Source organism: Calonectris borealis, chromosome 2 (genome assembly GCF_964195595.1).
Source record: "Calonectris borealis chromosome 2, bCalBor7.hap1.2, whole genome shotgun sequence".
In the NCBI taxonomy this organism is placed as follows: Eukaryota; Metazoa; Chordata; class Aves; order Procellariiformes; family Procellariidae; genus Calonectris; species Calonectris borealis.
Window position 1 is genome coordinate 159,165,659 of NC_134313.1, and position 21,630 is coordinate 159,187,288.

A 21,630-nucleotide genomic window follows, 5' to 3' on the forward strand; every position below is an offset into this window, starting at 1 on the left:
CGCAAATGCACGGATTAGAGGCAGCTGTCTGTCAGAGAAATCACCCATGTCTTCCCAAATGTAAATCATCTGAGGAACCGCACGGCAGCATAGCCTTAATGCAAGCTATTGCTGCAAACTGCAGGACTGGGAGGGTTTGGCCTCCCGGGCAGCTGTTGCTAATGGAATATGTGCACTGTGTCCCCATCTAGCTGCTGAACCACTGCAAAGATAAAAGGTTCATCTTAATAAGTATCTTTTTCAACTCAGCTGAGAAAAACCCGCACAAGTTTTGTCCTCACTTTTCAGGATGGCTTCTGATTTCCAAAAATGCCAAGTGACCAAGAAGATGTTGCTGGCTTAGATGGAGCACCTGTAGGTGGCTCTGGTTGAATGGGGATGAAAAGCAACACCTGGGGAGCTGGGAGGGCTGGCAGGGCTAGTAAAATCTGGGTGCTTCATTAGAGACCCTTTTCAGTGGAACATATAAACACACATCTCTATTGCAGTGGTGTTAATGGGATTTAAACTCGTGCCTGAGCACTGTGATGAGCAGAGCTGATCTGTTCACATAAGACCCTAAGAGAACTTTTCCTTTCTTCATGCACCAGAACCTCTTTAAAATCAATGTGTTTATGCCTCCGTGCATGTAAGGAAGGAGAGTTACCCTTCAAAAATCCACACATTTTATCATTAGAATATATTCTAGGTAAGCAAGCCAAAAGCTCTGTGGCAGTTTTGACCCTCTTCACACATCTCTTCACTTGGAGAAGCTTATTGTTTTTCTCTTGTTGTCACTAGGCGAAATATATGATGCCAGGTGCTAATAAAAACAAACAAACAGAGGGAGAAAAACAGAGAGAGAGAGAGAGAGCAGAAATGTTTCTGATTTGGCGTGTAACAAATGACCTGGAACCTCTTTTGTGATCATAGCAAACGGCGAGAAGACTGGGAGCGATCAATCTTCGTGCGATTAAAAGAGGGAGGCTACAGGCTGCGGGAGAACATCCTGTTCCATCTGTACGTGAGCACTTCACCCTGCGGAGACGCGCGCCTCAACTCCCCCTACGAAATCACAACCGACTGTAAGAAAAAAAAATCTTCCCTCTCCTTTTTCCCCTTTGCATGTTTTTTTTCCTTTTCCTTTTTTTTTTTTTTTTTTTTTGTAAGATCAATCCTTCTTTCTTTGTTTGCTTGCAGAAAATGTGTTTCACTCAAGAGCAGAAACACTGCAGGCTCTGTGGCCGTGTGTCTGTGTGACTGGTGCTTGGTCCCGCGAACTGGGGGACGGTGTGCAGGGAACATCGGAGCTGGGCAAGGCAATGGGAGACTGCTCTGGGTGCCTGAGCCCCAGTGGCTCTGCTAGGGAATATGTCCCCACAGCTTAGCAGGCAATGCAACCCCAACAGTAAATAAATGCCTTGGGAAAGGTCCTCATGATCTAAGACATACTTGGAGCCATGGCCATGGGCTGGACCAGAGGATTAGGTCTCCAGCTGGGGATGCATGGACTTTTCTCAAGGTTTAGGCAGTACGTATGGGTTGATGGGTTGCATTTACACCAAACCTGAGCTGTCCAGGCTGTAGTGGCTGGAGTCTGAGGTAAAGCAGTGGTGTGATACGATACAATACAACATGATACGATACGACACAATACAGCACATCTGTATTGTTGGTTGAAGGTCACACTCTCTCCAAATACCACCTGCCCTTGCAGTAAATAATGTCAGAACCCTTCTGGAAGGGATCCTTGCCAGGCCATCATGCCTATGTCAGATCAGCCACATGGCCACTGCATGGCAGATGGACTAGATGAAGTCCACCACACCAGCCTTGGAGTCCCTGGGCCCATACCTATGGCATTTAAGTAGAAATATGGTTTTCCAGGGATTTCTCCTCTAGAGGTGATCCTGCAAGTGAGGCAAACAAATCAGGTCTTGAGCCAGTGTGGATGCCACCAAGAAACCTGCAGAGCTTGTTGTCCATGAAGAGACATCCCGTCTCCACCACATGACCCAGTTCTCTCATCTCATCCCCCCTCCAAACATGCATGTCCCTGTCATTGGCCTCCCATAGCAGAGGTATATCCTTGTTGTGAACCCACTGCAACAGCTTTGTCCCTGCCTAGCCACAGAGAGATGTCCCCAACAAGGGACAGGGGACTCGAGAAGTTTGTGGCTTGTTATCACATGTGTCTGTCACTCCATGATTCAATGCGCGATGCACAAGGTGCGATCTTGTCTCTGCCCTTGGGTATTGCTTCTCATACGTGCATTTTACAGTGCTGTAATACCCACAGTGCTGGCTGCTAAACGTACATATAATGAGAAATAGTCCTTGCCCCGACTACCTTGAATGTGAAGCAGGCAAGACAGAAGAATGGATAGAGGAGGAAGCATAGACACGGGAATGTAAAATTAATCATCCAAGGTCACACAACGACCTAACATCCTCACAGGCAAATCCATCAGGCGGTAGTTTCACTCCTGGTTCTTATTTGTACAAGTTATTTATTAACGATTAGGTATTATTCTCCCCAGACTGGAATCTTTTTGTCATGTGTGAAACAGCAGCTTGCTGGGGCAAGAAAGCAGAATGCACCTATTCAGGAAGGAAATACACTTCCTTACCTGACATGATTTCTACGTTCTGTCAGCAGGGTTTATAAAATGAAGAAAAGCAAGCAAATTTTTAAAAGGCAAACAGCAAATTGACAAATTCCTGATGAGGTGACAAAATGAGGAGACATAACTTTATCTAAAAAACAAAATTAAAAATAAAAAAGGAAATGCCTATGAATATCAAAATTGAATAGTGATTTTGGCCTCCCACTTTATGTATGTACCAAGAGATATCTAAAAGAGCTTTATATCTGGTCGTGTTTTCCAAAAGACACCTTCGCAGGGCACCCCTTACTTGACATCAGAATTGGAAGCACCAAAATATGTAATTATTTTTAAAATGTGGTCCATCCTCGAGAACAACCAAAGACTATCCAGGATGGATTCTGCTCTTTCATGCCTGAGGAAGCGGGTGCTTTGGGCAGCTGGCGGCCAGCGCTGCCTATTGATAGCAGCTGAACCCAGCCCTGGAGGTGAACCGTACCTGGCTCATGGATTGCTTCAAAAAGCACATACATCTGCCAGCTAATGAGGGAATGCTTCTTTAGATAACAGTACATACAGGAAGATGTGTTTAAAAATACATAATCACGCAGCACCTGAAACTCGTACAGTAAACTTGTAGGTGGCCACAAAAAAATACTTTTCATGTCAGTTATTACACCAGTTACTGTCCCAGTGCAGAAGCTGAGGCAGAAAGGGCTGTGTGGCTTACCCAAGGTTACGCAGTGATTCACTAGCAGGACTTGAAGGGGCACTACATCTGGTTTGTATTTCACTCTTTTAAGCAGATCCCTCTACCTTTGTCCTGGGCTCTTAAAATAATTTAGCACTGTATAAAAAGCCGTGTTGCCAAAAGCCATCCTTCAGTGAGATAAGCATTTCCTTTTAGCTCTCATTATCCCAGAGACATCTGGGAAGATAAGTATTTTATAATGTTTATCATTCAGATCTTCTCTTTTCTTTTTTTTTATACTAAAGAAATAACCTTTCTTTCATCCAGTAATGACAAGAAACTCCAGATGAATGCTGTTTCATTTCTTAAACAACAAAGAAGCCTCTCCTAGAGCTAGCACAAGCCATCAAACATTACTGATTATTCTCTAAAGATGCATTAACATTTAAAAACGGTGTCTCACCATGTGGTTTCTGGTTTTGCAAAGGAATACGATAAGCCTTTATCAATATAGGGAGTAAGTAAAATCCAGTTCTCAAATCTCCTTCCAAAAATTTCCTATTATCCACCGTGTCTTCCCAGCACCCTCAGGGAGGCCTCGCATTTCCTTCTTATGAGCTTTGTTCTGCTAAGGGAGGAGATAAGCTCGCATGCACTTGAAACCCAGTTTACTTCTTACTGGATAGTGCAGGGTACCAAGTTAGCGGCATGTGTAAAAGCCTGACCTTACCGTGGTTCATGTGAAGAGCTGCAATGCAGAGGAGAGACCCAGGAAGCCCACACCCATGCCAGGTTCATGCAGGAAAGTAAGAGATTAGGGACAAAAAGAGAAAATCTCACATTGATTTGCAATGACGCCCTTCTTGGATCAGAGGTGAGCTGACTTGTTTGTTGATACATCCTTAGTCAGCTCTAAAAGAGAGGCAAAACCCAGCTGGACCAGGGCTGCTCTGAGCAAGGAGGGGTTTTCTAACTCTTTTTTGGTGCCTGTAGGTCAGGAGGCTGGAAGAGCTTACGGGGGGATTCAGGTGAAGTTGAAGCTTTGGGAGAGGCTGGTACAATCCAAGAGAGTCGGGGAGGAAGCTGAGGGGAGAGGTGCAGGAGTGGGTGACAGTGGGAGAGGAGACCAGCCAGGGTCGGTGGTGTTGCAGGAATAGGAGGCTGGGAAATGCCAGAGGGGTTTCAGACAGTTGTGAGAGTTTTTGTGGGTTTGTCCTGGCTCCTTCTCTCCAGCCAGTCTCCTTCCCAAGACTCTTTTCTCTTCATCATTTTCCAAAGTCACCCACAAGGTTGTAGCACAGCTATGTGGTGAAGAGACAGCATGTTCCCAGTGTCCTCGCCACTCTCTGATTGCTCCTTCACATACTCAGCTTCTGCCCCTGCTTCTGTTCAGGGCTGTAGGTCAGGGAGCCTGGGACAACCTCTTCTTTTCCAGTGCCTTCTCCCTTTGTGTGCATCCAAGCAAGGTATGCCTGGATTTCTGACTTCTCCTGCGGGCAGTACCACAGCACCAAGTTAACGTGGGTTTCCTGGAAGTTTCAAGGAGGCTGATATTTTTTCCATTACAGCACATACACTCCAGCTCATGAGGTGGAGCTGCAGCCATGGGGGCAGCTAGCCCTGTAATATTTGTTACATATTTTACACCTTCTCCTGGATCTAGAGCAAACCACAGAATAATCAAGCCCTTCATTTGCTTAAGTGCCTTCCTAGCTAATTTAGGGCTTCTTGACTCATTGCATTTTTTTTTTTTTTTAAGAGCCTCTTGAAAAGCAAAATTAATTGCTTAAAAAATTGAGCTAATAAATCCTCCACTTCCCCACTCCTCCTTCCCTGGCAGGGTTTTACCTCATCGTCTATCTTTCTTCTAGAGATGCGCTCTCTCTTTTTCACTACACGGATTGCCAAAGAGACAAACAGAATTTGCCCCAGGGCTTGTCTCCAGTCTTCTCCCCTGGGCTGCTTTTCTGTCTCTTGCTAGCATGCTGTATTGCCTTGTACCATTGACTCCTTGATAGCCCAGCTCCTGTTTTATCCCACGCTCCCTTTAGGTCTGAAACACACCATTGCATCTGCTCCATATGGGGTCTTCTTCCTGCTTGTCTATTAACCTACAGCTGTGCTGAAGCTCTCATGCACACGCATTTGACAGAGCTCTCATCTAAACAGGATCCACTTGCAACCACGTGAGCTGGATCATTGCCTTGGTAGGTGATGTGATGGGGAGAAGATGTGCACTGCAGTTTTCAGGGAAGGTGGGGAACTGAAGAGTACCCGGAAAGACAAGTTTGTGCTCTCTACTTCAAGTGTGCTTTCACTGTGCAAACCTGTGCTTTCCCTGCCCGTGACTCTGGCTGGTGGATTTTATATCCCATTTTCAGATAAAATGTTCTGTGTTAACCCCCAAAGCTGGGGCTGCCTCAAAGGGAGGCTCAGCACTCTGTGTTCAGATGGGGCTGACCCAGATCGCATCAGTGTATGATCCCCAGATCAGAGTCCCTGAAAGTCATATCCTGAGCAGAGTGGCTGGAGAGGGACAGGTTCAAACAGAAGCCGTCTAAGGAGCCTGTCCGTCAACAAAAGATGGACACAAATGATCCCCTGTGACTGTCGGGAGACTTTCAGTCCCAGAGCTCTGCATTCAGGGTCCTGCAGGCTGGTATCTGGATGCAAATACAATGAGGATGCTTATGGCACCAGCTGGGCTAAAATCCCTCCCAAAAGCATTGGGTTTGGTGAACGTTATTGGACGTGCAAGGGGAAGAAATCTGTGCCTTCCTTCTGCCGATCCCATGTTTCGTTTAAATGGACAAATTCTGTTCTTGTGAGTAGATGATAAGGGGAGAAAAGCATTTCAAGAACCGTCTAAATAACTCAGTGATCCGAAAAGTAATTAGATATGTGTAACGACAGGAAAATGCAGGTCCTAACAGATTGATATAGTGCCCCTGTTACAAAAATCAAGAGTAACCATAGGTCATCCCTTGGGCTTGGACACTATTGTACTTCCATTGTACAAGTGCTCCCAGGTACCGTATCTCTCCGTTGTGACTGCTGGCCTGCTGCAGCCTAGGAGACCATATTGGAAATTCGTAACTAGTCAGTGCATGGAGCAGCTTCCTCCTAGGTTGTAAAGTCGATTTTATGCTGATGAATGGGCCGTCTGTGGAACTGGGATGAAGGTGCATTACTTTCCTATTTTTCATATGACTGAGCAGAACAATACCTTGGGGGACCTCAGAACAAAATTATCATGGAGAACCATACCCAGAAGTAACACGAAAGAAAAAAATGCACACAGTACTGTAGGCTGTAATGCTGAACACTGCCTCGGGAGGAATAATCCTAGCACTGGATGAATTACTGTGGTCAGCCCCGATTCCTTTGTCATGTAAAGGATGCTGCAGAAATTGCAGACACAGCATGAGGCTGTTGGATTACTTCAGGGGCTAGGGAACTGGTTATTAAAGGAAGTGAGGAGAAATTGTCCTTTTGCTTCATTAAGACTAGACTGGGATGGATCGAAAAGGTTTGGGTTCAGGGTGTGAACACAGCACCCTTTGTCAGCCTCCTTTGAGATCAAGTCCTGTTGAAGCGACGGCCCCTCCCTGCTTGTGCCACTGACACAGCCTCAATTTACCCACGTAAACACAGAGGAAATGCAAAGACTTTCTACAGTTAACTAGAAGCTGGTCTGTCAAGGAGCTTACGTCCCTGCTTAGGTCTGTTAGCAGTCACCGGTTTTATAAGTAATTGCCTCGTTTTATAACTCAATCCTCCCAGGCTGCTGAAATGCTGTTTCCGAGTGTGGCTGCTTTCACTCAAGTTAACTTGGTAGGGAAAGCACGGTCACGGGGCTGTCCCCTCTGGTTAGTGCTCTCCATCACTTACACACATCACCCGTGGCTGGGAGCAGAGGTGAAGCGTGCTTCTGGCCGGGATGGGCAAAGACGCCAGCAGCGCAGCCCAGGTGTCCTCTGTCCCCCCGAGCACTGCAGGTCTGAGCAGTGGTCTGATTTAGCTCAGGGCTCCCGGTGTGGAGGGGGTGCTGTGTGTAGCCAGTTCAAAGATTTCTCCCAAACACCCAACATAAGTCCATGCTGGGACTGTGGGGGAGCCTTCTTCTTCTGGGGAAGATGGGCAAAGGAATTTCAGGAGGAGGAAGTGTGGCTGAGAGGGATAAGTGGGACCCTGGGACAGGACAGCCGTGGTGAGGATGGGAAAGTTTGGCGGGGGAGGGAGTCTGTGATGTTCAGCTTTGATGGGGGGAGTGGGCAAGAGACAGCAACGTAAGGCCTGTGAGGGGTGGGGGGACTCTGGAAAGCTTTGGGATGAGTGGAGCTCCTCTCCTTCTTCCAATGCACAGCACTCACACAGGACCTGCAGGCACTGGTTCGACCCATCTCCGGCACTGCAAGAAGCTTTTCCTCCCCCAGCATCTCCTACTCACTCTCTACTCCTCCAAGGCTGCAAGGGAGGGAGAGAACAGAGAGAGGAGAAGGAAGACTCATGTCAGGGGGACCAGAAGGAGCAGAGGCAGGGACTGACCCAAGCCCTTTGCTGTGAACCCTGCAGCCCTTCTGATGCCGCAGGAGGGAAAAGCTGCAGAAACAGCAGCCGTTGCATCTCCATGTTCAGACAGATCCATTGCTCAGACAGAGCAGCAGTGCCAGAGGGTCTGCAAATACGTGGTCCAGGTGTTCTGGGTGCTGGAAATCCCATCGCTTTTGGTAATCCAAAGGGGAGAGGTCTGATGCCCTACACAGCCTGCCATGCTAAACCTTTTGCCAATCCCTAGGGTCAGTTCTAGCCCCTAAATCTGACAGAGAAACTAGTGATGTGTGATGGCTCGGAGTGCGGTGAGACTATGAAAGCCCTCGTGGTTTTATTGTTGGTATTATCATGCTTGACCCCAGAATGCACCTATGAAAAAGGCTTTTGTTTTGCTGCATTGGAACTCCTGAAGCTTTCAGTGCCAATTAATCACCCTGTGAAAGTTTTTGCTATTACTTCATATTTTGTTATTAATCTCCGCCTGGCTGGGTAGTTAGGTTTTTAGTGGAGTTTGACTAAAGCTGATTAGTGAACAACCACTTCACTTCATGGACAACTTTCAGGACTCAAAGTACTGACTGGCTAGAAAGAAATCAAAACCTGTCAGGCAAATTTTTGAAATAAAATAGTTGTGTGAAAGTGGGATTGCATCCTGTATTTTTCACGTCTCCTGGTCAGCAGCACACTAACAAGGGGTAGAAAAACCCTACTTCATCTCCTTCCGTGCCTAGTTTGGGGTGAGCTTTTTCATTGAAGGCCACTTAGACTCAAAGAAGAACTTGAACCTGTATTTCCCAAGTCCTAGATCAGGACTCCAGGGAATTCACTATCAGCTGAGCTAAACAGCTCCCTTTCTTCAGTCTCTGTTATAAAACTTTGTCAGAACTGATACATCATGAGAAAACTCTTTGGCTTTGACAACGTGTTGAAAATGTCCCAATTCTCTCTCCTTGTGATATTCTTGGCTGCTTTTGCTTATTTGGGTTCTGTTGTTTCAGGGGGAGTTTTAAAGTAGAAAATAAGATTTTTCAGAAGGATGTGTCAGCCCAGTGTGTGTCTATCTGGGAAAAGAGAAAGAATATGCTGGAAACTATGGATTGCTCAAAGCCAGCATTGGCCACAGCTTTGAAAAGCTTTCATGTAAAGCAAAATGTGTTTGTTAGGATTCAGGAAAACAGGTTTCCACAGCTATAATCAGATCCTAATTTTAACAGAATGCTTGAATCGCCAAAGGGAATTGCACTGTATTTATTGATTCTGCTTTGTTATGGGTTTTGCTGCTTTGTGAAACACTGCATTTGGATGTAATGTTCAGATGTGATAAAAAGGCTACATTAATCAGCAAAAGGCCATGGCTGAGAAGCTTTCAGAACAGTAGTAGAAAATTTCACCAAGAAAAGCTGGTTGTCCCTGAATTTGTCCAGCCCAAGGAATAATAACGTCTGGGGTTCTCCAAGGTCCCCTGAAGCAGGGACAAGGAGACTGCATGCTCCTGGACACGGCTGCCCCAGTTCCACCCCCAGCATCCCATACCCTGCTAAATATACGCGCCTAATTACAGCACATATTTTGGGTGGAGCAGATCGAAACATAGTTGGGAAAAATTCCTGTGGGCAAAAACTACACCCACTCGGATCTAATTTGGTCTAATTAACCCTCTCACTGAATGGAAGTCACTGGTAAAGCTCATGACCTGAGTTTTATAAAGCTTGTCAGGCAACTCCAGGTCCAGTTAAGATCTCTCTGGGAATTTTGAAAGTCCTTAGACTCCTGGGGAGTTTTCTTAGAGTCTTATGAAGACAGAAATCTGAAGACAGCTGTGTAAGAGTGACAAACAATTTAATCTTAACCATGGTTCTGCTGATACTTCTCTAGCCAGCCTTGAGCAACTCACCTTACTCTGGTCATTTCTATTTCCATACCTGTAAAATGGCAATAAAAGGTATCCAGCTGGCACAACTTTGTGGAAGGGCAATTAATGCTCAGAGTAGGACATTAAAATGGAAAGCACTATATATTCTAAGCACTATTATATCATTATTCAGAATAATTTAGTAATTACAATCCATAGATTTTTAAGGCCAACAGGGACTATTTCCTGATGATCTATTTCTCCAGCCAGGGAGGAGGACTTTTACTCAGTAATTCCCATCTACACATCCAGAAGCTGAAGTTGAACTAGGGTATGTCTGGTGATACAGCAGGAACCAGAGCCTCTCTAGGCTCATACCAATCACAGAGGGGCTGAATATCTGTCAATATTATTGACAGATTTCTGTTGTTTCTGTCCCACGGGGTTCATTTTCTATTTTCATATTTTGCTGACTTCTTTCACAATATTTTTCTTAAATCACTCTTGAAGATTTCAATTTCCAAACAACAACAAAAATCCCAAAGCCACATGAATAACAGCATGTTTTGTTGATAAAAGAAAGAGGGTTATGATGAATAACACATTCCCTTTATGTTTGTGTAAACTTTTTGATTAAAACATTGCAGGGGAGAGAATTTTCACCAAATGGGCAATTCCAGTGATGTTGACAATTTTTCACACAAAGTATATCTAAAAGATAAAGCCTAGTTTTAAGAGAAAACATTTTTCATTTTAAAAAAATAGGGAAAAGATACAATGACGCATAGCTTAGGACATAGGTGAACAAGTGGTCCCCACTGGCCTCTGACTGATGGGGCATCTCGCTCTCCACACGCAGCTTCCAGCCACTGCCCTGGCTTTGCTCGGCCGCTGACCCAGGCACCAGCAGCAGCTCCCCACGCTGTCAAAGACGAGCTGATCATTGCTGGAGACCAGCTAATGCGCCTCTGTGGCTGGTGACAAGGCTCAGGAAGGCTTCAGAGGCAGAAGTTTTCTCCGTCGCACAGTTCACAGCGCCAGCGCAGCCCTTTGCCAGGTCTCTAGACTTTGCTCTGCGGGGGCAGCTGCACTTCCAAAGCAATGGCGTTGCACATCTGATTTTAGATGAGAGGAGCAATTAGTAATTCAAAATAATAATCTTGAAGTGCTTGAGTTGTACTTTCCTTGATTGCCACATGCACAGAATCTTAATTGCACTGATAAATCTTGTGCTTTTGGCTTCAACATACTAACGCACTTCTACTGCAGAGCAGGCTGGTGTCCGCAGCCTGCGTTTGTAGGTGGCATCAAGGATCTCCTCCATGCCTGACCCAGTGCTGCTCATTCCTCCTTGCCTGTAACAGTTATTTATAACTCTCAGAGGAAACGGTGCGTGACGTTACTGCCAACAAACTGTTTTGAAGAGAATTTTAACTAGTTACTCACATTTTGATCCCAGGGGTTCCTCAAAGACAGATATTGAGAAAACTATTTTGTAGGGTACATATTTTGTTCTATTTCTCGGATATTATTTTTATTTTGTCCCAAGGGGTTAAAGCTTGCTGAGAGACCAGGGCTTACTTAGAAGTTAGGCAAAATGGATTTCATGTGTTAGAGTGCCATTCTCCACTCTAGCAGTTAGTTTCATTCTAGCACCTCTCCCTAGGATGAGCATTCAACACATTTCATATCATACTACAAAAATAATAAAAAGTCTTTGCAAAATGTTATGTCACCTGAACAGATGAAGTTTTGTCCCTCAGTAATCATATATGAAGGCATTTTGATGGAACAAAATGAAGAGTTTTCATTAAAACACTCAGTGATGAACTTTACTGTGACGGAGTACCATTCTTACACCCTTCCTACAGTTACTATCTCTAACAACACAGCTCAAACCAAAAATCATAATTTAATTAATATGTGTTTGAAACAGATAAGGGCAAATAATGCACTCATTTCCTTTCTGTTCTTTCGGATTCAAACTTCAGGTTTTTCCCATCACTGATTCTTCTTATGGATTAAATACCACATATTGATGAACTATGAATGGGCAAATTGCCTTTGCTTTCTCATCTTGTCTGTACATCACTTGAATCTATTGGCAGATGAAAAATTATGGAAGAAGTACAAAGACTCAAAAATGTTATTTGAAGATTAATGATGAGAAGAAAGGATAACGTGCTGAAGGTAACATCTTTTATCAGGTCGTGGTATACCTGATTGCTGTCCAAAGCCAGGATTTCAGCCAGGAAAGATGCAGGGAGGGGGGAAAAGGTAAAGAAGTTCAGTTTCAACTGTTAATTTCCACTCCACAAATTACAGGTGTCCCAGGTTTTATAACATTCTCAGATAAAGTATGTATTCAGTATTTATATTTGCGTACAGGGCTTAATGATACAGTCCAAACCCCAGCTCTGCACTGCATGGCTCTGGGATTGAGCAGAAGAGACCCCCTGGGACCACATTCAGATGCAATAGACCTCCTGGCCTACATTTTAAAAGCATATATTGACTTTAAGGGATTCACCTTGATGTACTTTTAACCCGTGCAAGGCAGGTGCTTGTGCTCCCTCCTGGGAGGGATGCATCCCTGCACTCACCGCAGAGGTAGCACCAAAGACCCTCGGACAAGACCACTGCTTTTACCTGTCTAGCCCTCGGTGTGATGAATCCTACCCTTAGAAGCCACAATTCAGCTTTGCACGTTGTGAGGGGTCCTATTCTTTTTTTCCTAAATCCAGGCTTCTTTCAGAATATCCCTAAAGTTTCTTGCTTTCAAAAGCTGGCCCACTGCAGTTTAGCCTCCCTCCCTGCAGGTCACCAAAGCACATTGCCACAGAGATTTATTTGACCCGCCACCCTACCCAGCAAAGGAGACACATCCAAAGCATTCAGTGTGCCATGATGCTCACTTCAACACTTCCAGAAATAGTAATAATGTACATTTATTCAGCATCTGCTTGAGGAAAGTGGATCTCTAATAACCATCAAAATACAAAGGCAGTCTGATGTTAACACTTCTCTTTCCACCCCTTTGTTTCAAACCACTCTGAGGAAGCTTTATAAACCATGCTGATGAATGGAGGGTCCAGCACTGAAAAAATGCAAGATAGGCTGTTTTATTTTTTCTTTCATGAGGAGAGAACAGCCTCCACTGAAGCAGAGAAATAGAAAATGAACCTCTGAGGCAGTCATGCAAAATTTCAGACAGAGCCTTACTCGCGTGATTCTGTTTAATCACCGTCCATTTCCTCTTCACTCTTCAACTAAATAATAAATATGGAGTGGCTTTTTTCATTACCATTTGAGCCAGAACTGGTCCTGCAGAAAATATGAAAATAAGGGGCAAGCCTTGAAATCAGTGGGTTTCACTGATTTTGAATACAAGGCACCTGTGTAAATTTCTAATCCAATAATAAATAATCCAGTGCCTTTTTATCTTAGGAACTCTCAGGAGTAATTTCCACATCTGAGTGTAGCACACATCATAAATCCACTCCAAATGATTTTTAAATTTGTCCTTTCCAATGCCGGTTTGAATTGACATTTTGTTCTGGTTGAAGTGGCATCCTCAGACGCCTTCTCCCCTGCAATTAGTTGAGACTAAGCAGTTGGAGAACCAGCCCAGCAAAGATCAGAAATGCTCATAGTCACTGATGCTTTGATCATACTGAACAGCAGAACAGCAGTAGGCTGTAGTTTGTGTCTTTAAGTTGCGTAAATAAATATATTTCTGAGACTGCTTTAAAATGATCTGTAGCAGGCTGTGCCAGCAAGTGGACTGCATTTTTTACGATGGCAAGCAGCTTATGTGCTAGAGTCTGTCTGAAGCTTCAGTGCAAAAGACACAGAGCCTCATCTTTTTCTTTGTTCAACATTTATATCTTCCTGCACTACTTAATGACATGCTAAAAAAGAACTAAATGCATTCCAGCTACAGATCTGGATTTATTTAATCATTGTCAACCTGAAAGTATTCAGAGCTTTGGGTTCTTAGTAATTTATAGAAATGCTACAGATCATGTTTTGGAGCATGTGTGCCAGCTACCCCATCAATGTGAACAGTCTGAGACAGGCAGTACAGCGCAGGGTTTTAGTCACACCCTAGCCGCTGAATTTAATAGCAGTTGAGCAGCTAAAACCCCTTATCAGCGCTGTGGAAGTGTATCCCAGGGTGAGCGTACACTGGCCACAGCTGCCTGAATCCTATCAGCTAATGCCGTCTGCTTGGCTGCACCCTGGGTAGAACGCGCATTACAGGGAGCAAAGTTTGATATCTGGGCTGAGTTAATATGAGCATTTGGAAGCGGAGATGGTCTGTGCACTTGCACACACTTACTAAATGCTTTTAAAAACTTTATTACTCAGTTTCTGGTACTTGCACGCCAGGGCTGAGATGCTACAATAACAACCAGACTTTGTTGTACTGTCTGTACTCTGGTCTTTGTATTTCCTTCGGTCCTGAGGGAAACTGAGAAGACCAAATAGACAAATAAAAAATTAAATAAGCAGACCCCCCAGTCTCACAGAAATGTTTCAGATCTCTTTGCCCTCAAATTGTTGGTCTATGCTTTACATTCCCCAAGTGCTCAACAGTTGTTTGCAAGGCTGCTGCTGCTTCTTCTTCTTCTTCCCCTGAACTGGCTCTCTCCTTACCTCTGCCAGCACTTTGTAGGATGCTTTGCCCCTCACTAGCTAATATTTACATAGTGAAATCAAAGTCACATAAACTATGGGCTGCTCATCTTGTCATGCAGACACTAAAATTTCCTAGTAGTTACATGTCACACCGCATGTATGCAAAATGTAGGCGTATCAACATAGTGAACTGCCTGAAAAAGAGAGTAATTTAGGAGACCAATGCACCTACGGGGGAAGGTCAGAGTGGGAGCTGAGAAAGTGAGAGGAATGTAGAAAGAGATGGAAAATGGGGAGAGAAAGGCCTAGCAAGAGAAAACGTTCTTCTAAAAAAAAGATGGAGAAAGAAACACTAAAAATTCATTTTGTCCTGGGGGATTTCCAACAGGTGGACTCCTGTGGTAGATCTTTATTGAAAGGATAGCATCTGGTTTTCATAAATAGTTTTTGAGCAGTACCTTTAAACTAATTTGCAGAAGAAGGAAGTATCATTATCTTCATTATACCTGCGGGAAAGCTTAGGAAAAGAGAACTGATTTGCTTAAAGTCAAACTTTCTACCAGCTGAAACAGCAATAGTCTCTTGAGTCACTCTTCACTGCTTCCCTGGCAGAGGTCTAGCTCTGCTGTGCCATCAGTTCTCGGTGTGTGCAGACTAAGGCAAAGTGGTTTTGCTATACATTTCTTGCTGTTGCTCAGTGAGATGTGTTTGCTAAACAGGAGAGATCACTTTCTCCTTTTGTTGTCCAAATTTCATGGTACCTTCCCCACGACTCTGTTTAATAATGAAAAATCCTGCTCACCACTGCTTGAAGTTTTCAAAAAGCGAGTTTCCCCACAGAGTCCCAAGAAAAATATGGACCAGTTCCCAGATAGCTAATCCCATTCAAAGAGCATCCTCTGAACGATACTGCAGGAGGCATCCCAGGCAAGAGGGATGTACATAGGATCAGCACTCATGGCCATGAAAATATTTTCCCGACAGTGTTGGCACAGCCCAGCAATTTGGGGGACGAGGGATCTGAGACATTTCTGAGAGTTTGGCATTTTTGCTTATTGAATTTTTTATTTGCCTTCATTGGCTTTTCCCAGTTTCCCTCAGGACTGAAGTTTGAGAAGCCACAATGCTCCAAGTCTGGTGGTTACTGCAGTGTCTCCATTTGTGAGCTGCTCTGTGACAGCGGGGCACAAGTACCCCCGCGTCCCCCACTGGGACACCGCTGCTGATGGGGATGGCAGCGCAATAACCACTCTCCCCCAAACTCGGTTCCTGAAGCAGCACAAACAAATCCTACAGTATCTGCAAACATTTCAGATATGATGGAGCCTGGTTTTGGGTGGGAATTGGTCTCAACCATGGCCAGTCAATCCAATTGGTACCTGGTCCAGCCCGCCACTGGCATACACATCCCCATCTTAAATTTTAAAAAAGCAGGAAGGAAGCGACGCGGCAATGATCGGTGGGGGCTCAGCCACCCGTCTGCTGGCAGGTCACAGCTGACTCTGCTGTTCTACACGTGTTCGCTGCCTCTGCTAGTCCCAATGGGCTGAAACGATTTATTTTCCCATTCCCTTTTTGTAAACCATCCATTGGCAGCAGCCAAAGTCAATCAATTGCTTCCACCAGAGCTTGCAGCACAGACAGTCATACAAAGCCAAGACGGTAAAAAATGACAGAGGGAGAGAGCAGGCGGCTAGAGAGCCTGCACGGAGCCTGCTGCTCGCAGCCGGAGGTTCAATCAGCCCCCAACCTGTGACACCCCCGTGTTACTTGGTGCCAGGAACCCAAGCAGCCCTGTAGCCCGCTGAGGGCTGAGGAGCATCACCTTCACAAGCAGAAGCCTTCTGGTCCAGCTGAGGGGCAGGCCATGGAAAAATACACTGGAGAGTTGGAAATACGGACGAAAACCGTCTGTAGAAGCAGTGCCCCTTTTCCTTGAAAGCAAAGGCCATCGTGTACCGTCGTTGGTTATTTTCCTTTGGGCTAAAGGGAAATTGTGAAAGGTCTGCTTCACAGAGAAGGTGTCCTCCAGTGAAACCCTCTGAGAGTAAGCCAGTGAGCAGACCCAGAGGATTCCGTTGCTCCTAGATTGCTGTTCTTTTACAACCAAAATATCCAGGGGTAAAGCAGCAGTATAAAGAGGGTAAGACTGATTTTGATAATGAACTTCAGTTTTCCTCTTTTCATAAAAATGAAGGTGAAGTACTTTAGAAATGTCATTATCTTCTGCACTTACTGCATATCTGCAGGACTCAGTTAAGTTCCCTGCAGCACAGGACAAGTGCGTTAGCTGCCTTGCACTCAAATATATATAATATCACTGAAGTGACGGATGGCAATTGCATAAAAGGTATCGGTGTGACACAAAGCAGTAGTGTACCTCACTTCAGGGAGATTATAGAGGGAATTTAAGCAATGAATAGCTACCAAGTTTTGATTTGCTTTTGATCCAGAGTTTAAAACTTGAGCTTTTGAGAATTTTCAGTGAAATTTCGTGATAACAAAGTAGAACCTCAGTTCTGAAATTTTTCAGAAAATGCCACTGAATATCACACCAGGGTATTGGACTGGATTAGGTCAGGCAGGTGAGCCTTTGATCACACTCATTGAACCAAGGTTTTCCAAATATTCCCCTGACACAGCTCAATCCTATAAGCATGGAGTAAAAACAAGAAATTGTATTGCTTCCTTAAAAAACAAAGCACCTCTGTTCTTCTTAAATATGGAAGGGAATGGGAACGGGAACATGAGGTCAGCAGGGGCTGTGTGAAAGTTTTGATTGATGTGAAAAGACAACCACGCTAGGGAGCACATACTTTTCTCCATTGTGCTGCTTTCTTGGGCTGTCATCTCATCTAAGTTTGCATTCAATTTAAAGGACCTCCACAGGTGATTCTGCAAATGCAAGCTATGGCATCAAAGCAGCCTCTCAGTTTCTTTCTAAAAACATTTAATTATTGCCTCTCATGCTTTTTTTTCCCAGTGAACAGCAGCAAGCACATAGTGAGAAAATACCGTGGGCACCTCCGAACAAAGATTGAATCTGGAGAAGGAACCATACCTGTCCGGTGTCATAACGCAGCTCAGACGTGGGATGGCGTGTTGCTGGGAGAGCAACTCATCACCATGTCCTGTACAGACAAAATCGCCAGGTACCGTAGCACCTGATGTATATACATCGCAAAACTCTTTGCATGTGGAAATGAAGTTTGATGTCACAGAGGACTACGGCTACTGGTGGGGAATAACTAGCAGGTGCTGACAAACCCTGCGGAAACAAAGACCTCCTTTGTATGCAAAAACAGACCATATAAATAGGACGGAATGTAAATAGGACATTTTCCCAAATTCTCCATGGGTCGTTAGTTGCTTTTTACAGTGTGACAAAAATATAAACTGTCTTTGCAGCATTTTTGCCAATAGAATTTCAGTGTGCAAATAAAATACATCCACTCTGCTCTCATTGGATCATTTACCACAAAACTTGCAAACCAACCATCAAGCAGATAAACTTAGCTCGTCTGCACCCTATTGGATAAAGTGCCCTAAAAGCTGCTAGGAATATTGCTGCTGGTTTGAATGTTGATGCAGAACTTTCATGTCACTGCCCTCTCGGTGGCTTTCTGCTCTATCCTGTAAATGCAACATATATTTATGTAGAATAATTGCCATATAATAAATATTTCATAATTATTCCATGGTGGCACGTAAAATGTCAACACATTCACCATTCTCAATTTAGGGCATTAACTAATAGCAAATGATGGCTATCACAAACTGAAAACAAAGTGTGTGCGTTTGGATGCATATTTACTATACTATTAGTATATATGTATACATGCATGTATACTTATGCTCATAATTATATATATATAATGTACATTAGCTATAGATGCAGCTCTACATGTAAAATACATTACATTATAGCTATAGGAATGTAAATGTTATGATCAAATTCTCTGCTGCAATATCATGCCTAAGAACTCAGTCAAATTACATCAGCCGAGAATTTGGCCCAATTATTAAACTTTCAAAGAAGCATAAGGTTTTTGTTTAATGCAAATGCATAAATTCTGCTCTTAGCTTTAACCAGATGACCTACTGAAGTTAAATTACTCTGTAGGCTTAGCAACGCCTGGCATTTTGGCCGAAAATATATGGCTGAACCAGCAAATGGAAATACTGACAGACTCACAAAATCCACCCTCTGCTAAGTGTAATCGTCACGACTGTTGTGTTTGCGTGACGGATGAAGAGCAGCCTCTGCTATAATGTTTTCATTTATTCATAAAGAGATAACAGAAAACCCAAACTGTTTTCAGTGGATCTCCCGCACTGTTTTTAGATGCAGCTGGGTTTTCCTAATTCAGACTCCTACGGACTCAAAAAACTAAACACGTTTAAGTTTGAGAATGGAAATATTGCACTCCCTGTGGTTTTGAATGTCATTAGCCAGTGAATTAAATATCAGCTTTGCAAACAGTATTACATTTGCTGTTGATGGGGATGTTGACTGTAATGCACAGTCTCAGTTGGGTTTTCTCCAAGCACATCTGCTAAACACCTTCAGTGAATCCTTTCCTTGTTGCCACATATCTAAACAGCATTAAAGTCTGTGAAGAAAAAAAGAATCTACCACAAAGTTTTTCCAGGAAACAAAAAATCTTGCAGCTCTCATCTTTGATATTATTATTGCAATATTGTATGAATTACTGCAATTTTTATTATTTATTTGCACTGTAACTGAAATGGGCATGGGATTTTCCTAGACAAAAAAAAAATCAGCAATTGTTATTCCCTGCTTTGAACAGCAAATGTTTATTCTCAACAGGGACAGTTAAAAGTTCTGAGGCTGAGAAAAGGGGTGGAAAAAGCAACATTTGTAGGAATGATGGTAGTGTTGTGGTGCTACAAATGCTTCAGAAGTTTGGATATTTGCGTGTTGCACTGTACTGAGGAAATCTGCAGGACATTTTGCAGAGCAAACAGCCGTATGTGCAATGATGGGTCCAGCTAAAGGGTTGCTGTGGTGAGAGCAGTGCAAGCCTGTGCCAAAATCAGCAGCCAGTGCCTCAACTACAGGTCCCAAAAGCCATAGAATTTCAGTAGTTTGGTTTAGTTTTTTTTTTATTTAACAGAGCAGCTCAGTCACTCCCAATCCAGTTGGCCTTTCCTACTGCATCTTCTTCACAAATTGCCTAACCCTGTGTGTCTCGAAGCAGATCTGCTGGCAACTGGCACAGGGAAGCTCCCCTCTGTCCCTCACAAAACACAACCCTTCCAAGTACCATGGGCTCCTTGGTCAGGTTAAGACCTCTGGCACAGGGAAAATTGGTAGGACTACTGCTGAATTAGCAGATGAAGAGAAAAAATCAAGTAAGCATGGAGATTCAGAAATCAATGGAGGCTTAGAGTTTCAAGGAAGAGGGAATGGTCGTTCCCAATAAAGGGGAAGGATAGAGAGGGGAAATGGTCATAGAAGAGGTTATTTGTAGGTCTGGTGCAGGCAGCTCCAGTAACTAGAAGTGAAGGAAACCAGATGAGGGACCCAAACAGGGATTTTGAGGAGAAAAATTCAAGGTTAATAAGTAGAGAGCATGGAGTTGAATGTAAAAAAGAAAACCTTTCACAAGGGAAACCGAGAAAGGCAAATGGAGTCCGGAGAGTGCTGGGGGCATCACCATGCCATGTAAAGGGTCTGAAAGCTTCTGGAGAGAGTGCCCAAGGCTATCTAGAGGTGTGCCCAACCCTGGCTGCACTTGGAAGTCATGCCTTTCCCTTCCTTCCTCTGTCGCGGTCACATTGTGAGACCTGGTTCTGCAATTTTTTTTCCACTAGGCTCCTAATTACATATATTTGTGGCATGACTTCAGTTGGGTTCACAAGTTCTAGTTTCGGAATCACTGTGCTAGTGAAAACAAAGCACCAATACTTCAGGAAATGTTCCCAACACCAAATCTTGCATGGCAGAAAGTAAGAGGTCCCCTCAGAGCTGGCCACCGACAACAATGTTGCTGGAGATTTTTGGCTGCTGTAAATGTTATGTAGAGCTTGGCAAAGAATGGTGAGAAGATATGGCATCTTCAATAAACTTTATCCCAAAATTCGGTTTACCACATTAAATATGATCTACAAACAATTTTTATAGTTCTTATACTCTCCTGTAAGAGGAAGAAATCAAAGGTTTCTTCGTCTGACCTTTGTTTCACCACATATGGAGATGTTTTCTGCCTTCTTCACCACTGGCCATAGAAAGTACAGGCAGGAAAGGAGTTCAGTGGATGAGGAGATTGCTGTGTGAGGGCCCTTTCCCCGCTCCTGCCCCACTGAAGAGATCAGTAGGTGGTTTCTGTGCCACACTTCAGACTCCAAATATTTGCTCTACCACGTAGACTGTTGACCCTTCAAATCTCTGCAGGATGCAGGACTCTCGTTGCACATCATCTGGTCTTGTCTCGCAATGAGAAAACAAGATCTCCGAAGCTGAAATTCATGTTTGTATAAGCAAGATTTGACAAAAATCTGGCTTGTATACTTTGGATTTTATTGCTTGTAAAAGCCCCTCGGGAGCACTGGGCTATTAGAGAATGTTTCCTCTTGAGAACCTAGCCAGTAGCTGCTAAAATATACATCATTTTGCATTATTTGCAAAGGACATTGCTATCAGAATATCAAAGACCCAAGAACAGAGAGAGTTACTCAGAAAAGTGAATAATATTCTATAAATCATGTATCTAACGATTTATGTTCTTTCTTGCTCACAGGATAGCCATAAGCAGAGTGGTTTAATCAGATTTATTTGTTATTCAAAGGCATTTAGCAATTTTTATTACTATCACCACAAGTTTGTGAGAGTTTGTTGCTTGGTATGCATTATTTGGGCTCTGTGGCTGCGTTGAGATTGCAGGATAAACAGCCTGGTATCATACCTATTCCCTTACTGAATTAAAGCACAAACACTTCTGGCATGAATACTCATGTTATTTGGCTCAGGCAGGGAATTACGAGGTGAAATTCTGTGACTGCATTATAAAGGAGGTCAGACTAGATCTTGGTGGTTCCTTCTGGCTTTAAAAACCTATGCATTTATATGTGCAAATTTAAAGTTTGGGCTCTGAGAATCCCCAGATAACCCACCCTAAGAGAGTGTTAGCTTTTACACTCACAACTTCGGCAAGTCTCATGGTGCAGCTGAAGTGAGTTCAGCCTCTCAGTGCCATAGATTTTAGGATTAAATCACATTCCTTGGACCCAAGGTTCATTAGTTACGCTAACACCTAAGATTTTGACCTCCATTTTCCTCTGTA

General features: G+C 43.8%; 1 protein-coding gene across 1 annotated transcript in view; it reads left to right on the top strand.

The window, feature by feature from the left end:
- ADARB2 (adenosine deaminase RNA specific B2 (inactive)) overlaps positions 1 to 21,630 on the top strand; it is a 315,194-nt gene that overhangs the window by 276,046 nt on the left and 17,518 nt on the right. The window contains exons 6-7 of the mRNA XM_075144105.1: positions 913 to 1,064; positions 17,307 to 17,475. Of these exons, the coding sequence (XP_075000206.1) occupies positions 913 to 1,064; positions 17,307 to 17,475 (321 nt within the window). The remainder of the gene's footprint in view (positions 1 to 912; positions 1,065 to 17,306; positions 17,476 to 21,630) is intronic.